The 6,175-nt window shown below is 51.8% G+C and overlaps 1 protein-coding gene across 1 annotated transcript in view; it reads left to right on the top strand.

Moving 5' to 3' along the window:
* Nucleotides 1-6,175, top strand: part of LOC139023434 (streptococcal hemagglutinin-like) — a 48,606-nt gene that overhangs the window by 31,121 nt on the left and 11,310 nt on the right. The window contains exons 9-18 of the mRNA XM_070436588.1: nt 511-663; nt 827-1,084; nt 1,222-1,488; nt 1,729-1,989; nt 2,554-2,700; nt 2,926-3,183; nt 3,287-3,550; nt 3,931-4,226; nt 4,506-4,749; nt 5,243-5,347. Of these exons, the coding sequence (XP_070292689.1) occupies nt 511-663; nt 827-1,084; nt 1,222-1,488; nt 1,729-1,989; nt 2,554-2,700; nt 2,926-3,183; nt 3,287-3,550; nt 3,931-4,226; nt 4,506-4,749; nt 5,243-5,347 (2,253 nt within the window). The remainder of the gene's footprint in view (nt 1-510; nt 664-826; nt 1,085-1,221; nt 1,489-1,728; nt 1,990-2,553; nt 2,701-2,925; nt 3,184-3,286; nt 3,551-3,930; nt 4,227-4,505; nt 4,750-5,242; nt 5,348-6,175) is intronic.

Here is a 6,175-nt window from a genome sequence, read left to right as displayed (position 1 = left end):
GCGCGTGGGCAATGAACAGGGAGTGGTCAGAGGTGGGTATGAAGTGGTGTGTTAAGCGCCCCCTATCTTCTGGAGTGTGTAGGTTGTGCCGTACACTTGCTGGCATCCCAGGTCAGGGACAGGATGTTGGTGGAACAGGACACCATGCCCTCCAGGTCATGGGTGGACACAGTGCTGAGCAGTCCAGAACAACAGAAGTACTAGAGTATACACTTGCTAACTCAAGTCAACAAGTGGGAATGTAATGAAGAATGGAATCTCGGACACCCAGAACTAAATTCTTGTGTTAATGCGCAGATCTTCCATCAGGTTCAGGATAGATGTATGAGAAAAGATACAAACCAGACTATCAAAGTCTCCACCCCACTAAATGGATGGGCTAAATGTCCCTCCGCTTCTGAAATTCGAAAGATGTGAACACTTGCGAAATCGTGATTTGTCTAAATGATCAGGGGCGGAAAAAATCTACGCAGCGGAACAAAGTCCCTGGTTAATCGTCTCATCCCACAGTGTTGAGAGATGCTACGATATCGTCTTATGTTTATATCATACGTGCGGTCGTGCCATACCGCCTGCAGTGCGGGGAACGCTACGAATTCCAGGTCGTCACTAGCGATGGGACCTGCAACAGCAGTCCGAGCCGTCCACTGGAGATGGATACAGGTAAGCAGAGCCTTACTGTTTGTTCAATAACTAATTATAGCCTAATATGGTCAATTTCCTTATCTCCTGCTTGGGTGAAACACTGTGACAAGTTTGTGCTAAAAATGCTCACCACCCATTGGCTGACATCTCATCACATGACCTCTGTCTCTCTGCCCGTTAGCTCCATGCCAGCCAACCCACCTGGCTGCACATGTGGACTGTGGAACCAACCGAGGCAACATCTCCTGGTYCGAGAGCGTTGGCGCCTCCTACTATGTCGCTGAGGTTACGGGCGGCCATGGGCACGTGGCTTCTTGTACCTCCAACAATACTTCCTGTGCGGTGAAACTGCACTGCGGGCGGACGTACTCGGCTACACTGGTTGCCTCCACTGACTCCTGCAACAGTACTCTGCACGCCACCATTGAATTTGACTCAGGTAAGACACACACATAAATTCCCCCAAACACACTGCACTCTTTACACAATCATTTTGTTTTTGTGCTCTCAAAACCCAACATGTCACATATGTAAGACAATCACACATTTCACTCTCCTCTCTCTTCCTTCGCCCAGCCCCCTGTCTGCCTGAGAACGTGTTGGCAGAGCTGGACTGTAACTCCAACATGTTAGCGGTCCAGTGGCAGCAGACCCCTGGGGATGCAGACGACACCTACACAGCCCTGGCCATCGGCAGTGACGGCTACCAGGCCTCCTGTAACTCCACCTCTAACTCCTGCAGCATCCCCAATCTGCAGTGTGGCCAGACCTACGAGGTGGCTGTCACCTCCTCCTCCATCAACTGTTCCATCATCGCTGGATCAGACTACCGTGTTCACTCTGGTACGTGGGCTCTAGTTCTGACCAATTAGGTKTCTTTTCCAATATCCACACTAGCACTTAGAATGCTCAATACACGACTTCATTACAAAAAGCTAGTGTGAATAGAGAAGTGAGATCCATCTGTTTCAGTTTTCAAATGAAATGACGAGGGTCCTGACCCACTTGACCTGACCCGGGGGAAACTGGGCTGTAGTTATTGTCAATTAACACCTCTCTCCCCCTTTCCCTTCCACTCTCCAGCCCCCTGTAAGCCCCAGAACACCACGGTGGAMCTGGAGTGCAGCACCAACGTTGCCACGGTGATCTGGGATCTGACCAGCACGTCTCAGAACTACACGGTGACGGCCACGGACRTGTCAGGCACCAACACCAGCTGCAGCACCAACGAGACCAGTTGCTCCTTCTCTCAGCTGAGTTGTGGCGAGATGTACACCTTCAGCGTCATGGGCCATACCAACGTGTGTATGAGCGAGGTCAGCTCTCCCATGCAGATGCTCACAGGTACTCGTGCACCTACAGTTCTCGTACATTTGATGGAGGAAATGTATGATAAATATAAAACATTTCTATCTAGTTCATTTTGCATTAATACAATACAATGTATTGCCCCAGGCCACACAATATAACTTTTTGATGTTATTTAAAAGCCATTATCAGGAGCAAAAGATGGCCTACCACCAAGCTGCTTAGATAAAGCTCCCCTCTCTCTCTCCCCCATCTCTCTCTCTCTCTCCATCCCTCTCTCTCCCTCAATCCCTCTCTCTCCCTCCATCCCTCTCTCTCTCCCTCCATCTCTTTATCTCTCTCCCTCCTCCCGCTCTCTTTCCCTCTCTCTCTCTCCATCCTGCGCCTCTCTCCGCTCATCCCTCTCCTTTCCCTCCATCTCTTATCCCTCCCTCCATCCCTCTCTCTCTCTGTCTCCCTCTATCTCTCTATCTCTGTCCCTCTATCCCTCTCTCTCTCTCCCTCCATCCCTCTCTCTCTCTCCCTCCATCCCTCTCTCTCTCTCCTTCACCCCTCCCTCCGTCCCTCTCTCTCTGTCCCTCTATCCCTTTCTCTCTCCAGCTCCTTGCGTGCCCACTAACATAGCCTCCAGTCTAGACTGTGGTACAGACATGGCCTTCATCACTTGGAACAGTGCCGTGGGAGCTACAGCCTACACCGTACAGGCGGAGGGTAACCATGGTCACAAGTCCTCCTGCAGCGACACAGGCACACAATGTTCCCTTAAAAACCTGGCATGTGGGCAGGAATACTCTGTTGTTGTTGTAGCAATGCACACCGGCTGTCCTGGTCCAGGCAGTCAGGCTGTAACGTTCACTACAGGTAAATACAGTGTAGTTTAACACTCCATATTTCCTACCTCCACTATAGAACATTCTGACACTCTTTTATTCACTCTTTCATGAGCTTTTGTCTGCCTTTTTCCCCCTTCAGCTCCCTGCTCTCCTCAATCTGTGGAAACCCAACTGGACTGCACGTCTGGAAGGTTGAATGTTTCCTGGCAACCGAGCGTCGGGGCGACCCGCTACCACGTCATGGTGCAAGACAGAAGTAACGTCATGATGTGTGACACCAATACAACTTCCTGTGTTGTCCCCAACCTGAGCTGTGGCAACGCCTACAACGTTACCATGGTAGCACAGGGCCAATCCTGCAACAGCTCCCACAGCGCAGCCAGTGAGATTTCAACAGGTAAGAAAACAAGGAAGACGTTGTTTAATTGATGACCATTACTTAATGGTTGATCTACTGTATGTTAGTCCTGACGTGCCCCCTCTCTCACTCTGCCCCCCAGCACCCTGCCCCCCCACCTCCCTCTCAGCCACCGTGGACTGCTCCACCAACATCGCTATGGTCACCTGGGACTCCCAGAATGCACAGGGGGTGGCGTACATCGCTCGGGCGTCAGACGTACAGGGTAGTTCAGTAGAATGTAACACCACAGACTCTAACTGCGCTCTGACTAAGCTGCAGTGTGGCAGTGAATACAACGTCACCGTCACAGCCTCAAAGGACAACTGCTCGAGCATCCCAAGCTTGACGTTTACCTTCACTACAGGTCAGTGACACGTCAGTGGGAGTGTTATATTATCTACTGAGCAAATCTGAAAATATCTGACATTGGGAGGTCGGTGGCACCTTCATTTGGAAGGACGGGCTCTTGGTAATGGCTGAAGCGGAATTAGTGGAATTGTCTCACATACATCAAACACGTGGTTTCCATGTTCGATGCCATTCCATTTGCTCCATTCCAGCCATTACTATGARCCGTCCTCCCCTCAGCAGCCTCCTGTGATTGTACACTATGTAAGGTTTGTAAGATAAGATAGTACTTTATTAATCCCGCAAAGGGGAAATTTGATTAATAAAGTACTAACTTATTTTGTATAAAGGTTGCTATGAGGTTGTAACAACGTTCTCACCTGTCCCCTCCCTCAGCGCCCTGTGTGCCCCTCCTCTCTGATGTCCAGCTGCTCTGCTCCTCTGACTCCGCCTCTATCACCTGGGAAACGGCTGCAGGGGCGGAGCTGTATGAAGTCACAGCGGAGGACGGCCAGGGCGGGAGCCTGCAGTGTAACTCCAGTGATGTCACTTCCTGCCAGGTGTCCAGCCTGCAGTGTGGACAGCAGTATGTTTTCAGTGTGACCGCTTCAGACAGGCTGTGTGCCAGCCCTCCCAGTGCTATGATACAGTCAATGACAGGTACAACTGTGAGTGTGAGTGTGAGTGTGAGTGTGAGTGTGAGTGTGTGTGTGTGTGTGTGTGTGTGTGTGTGTGTGTGTGTGTGTGTGTGTGTGTGTGTGTGTGTGTGTGTTTCTATATTCAAGTATGTGTGTGAGTCTCTCTGCTTGTGCCCATTCAGGACCCAGGCTTTAGTACACACAGGTCACAGATCCTATTCTGAGGCCAGTCTAGCCAAGTGAAAACCTTTGAAACTCATAACGGAGTTTCGGTCCTGGCTAACATGCTAACATGTTCCTGTGTTTCCCCCTGCAGCCCCTTGTCCTCCCCAGAACATCCACACCTCAGTGGGCTGTGAGAACCGCACCGCCTGCATTAGCTGGACCCACAGCCAGGGGGCGCTGTCTTATACAGCTAGACTACACAGGGCTGGTGGAGAGGCAGCTTCCTGCTCCTCCAACACAACCGGCTGTGACATCACTTCCCTTCCCTGCGGAGAGACGTACACAGTGACGGTGGCTGCAGAGGCACATACCTGCAACAGCTCCCAAAGCTCGGAATCCTCTATCAAGACAGGTGTGTTACTAAGGCAACCAAGCAAACCATGACCCTAACCAAACCTATATACAGTGTATATATATATATATATATATATATATTCAGTTACTGGCCCAACAGTCTAGACTAGGCCACCTGCGCCCATTACAGATAACCCATTACATTTTTACACTCTGCTCACATATGTGTGACTGTAGCTCATGTGTTTCTCTTGCGCATTGTGTGTGTGTAATGTGTGTGTGTATTGTATGTGTGTGTGTGTGGTGTGTGAGTGTGTGTGTTGGTGTGTGTGTGTGTGTGTGTGTGTGTGTGTGTGTGTGTGTGTGTGTGTGTGTGTGTTGTGTGTGTGTGTGTGTGTGTGTGTGTGTGTGTGTGTGTGTGTGTGATGTGTATGTGTCTTTCAGAGCCCTGTCCACCCACCAATGTGCAGGCCAGTATGGACTGTACACTCTGACAGGCTCTGTCTCCTGGAGCGAGTGATGTCGCTGTGGGTTCGCCGTCGTCCTGGGAGGCCAGGATGGCCACTCCACCGACTGTCTCACCACGGCATCCAGCTGTGACATGGGAGGGCTGAACTGCGGCACGGTGTACCACGTCTATGTCAAGAGCGCTGGGAGTACAGTTCAACAGTTAGTCTCCTCTGGAGTCAGTCTCTCACCAGGTGAGCCAAACACAATACATCTCTACTGGCTCATTTGCATATTTATTATTTGCTGCCACAGTACCCAGCCTGACAGACTGGGAGCCGCACAGGATCAGCCTGACAGACTGGGAGCTACACAGGGTCAGCCTGACAGACTGGGAGCTACACAGGATCAGCCTGAACAGACTGGGAGCCACATAACAGGGTCAGCCTGACAGACTGGGAGCTACACAGGGTCAGCCTGACAGACTGGGAGTACACAGGGTCAGCGCTGACAGACTGGGAGCCACACAGGGTCACGCCTGACGAGACTGGGAGCCACACAGGGTCAGCCTGACAGACCTGGGAGCTACACAGGGGTCAGCCTGACAGACTGGGAGCTACACAGGGTCAGCCTGACAGACTGGGAGCCACACAGGGTCCATGCCTGACAGACTGGGAGCCACACGGGTCAGCCTGACAGACTGGAGCCACACAGGGTCAGCCTGACAGATTGGGAGCCCACAGGGTCACCTACAGATGGGAGTTCACAGGTCAGCCTGACAGACTGGGAGCTACACAGGGTCGCTGACAGACTGGGAGCTACACAGGGTCAGCCTGACAGACTGGGAGCACCACAGGGTCAGCCTGACAGACTGGAAGCTACACAGGGTCAGCCTGAACAGACTGGGAGTTACACAGGTCACGCCTGACAGACTTGGGAGCTTACACAGGGGTCAGCGCGACAGACCTGGGAGCTACACAGGGTCAGCCGCTGATCAGAACTGGGAGTACACAGGGTGTTCGCACTGAACAGACTGC

Source organism: Salvelinus sp. IW2-2015, linkage group LG32 (genome assembly GCF_002910315.2).
Source record: "Salvelinus sp. IW2-2015 linkage group LG32, ASM291031v2, whole genome shotgun sequence".
Taxonomy (NCBI): Eukaryota; Metazoa; Chordata; class Actinopteri; order Salmoniformes; family Salmonidae; genus Salvelinus; species Salvelinus sp. IW2-2015.
The sequence above is the reverse complement of the archived record's forward strand: the minus strand, read 5'-3'. Positions and strand labels throughout refer to the sequence as shown.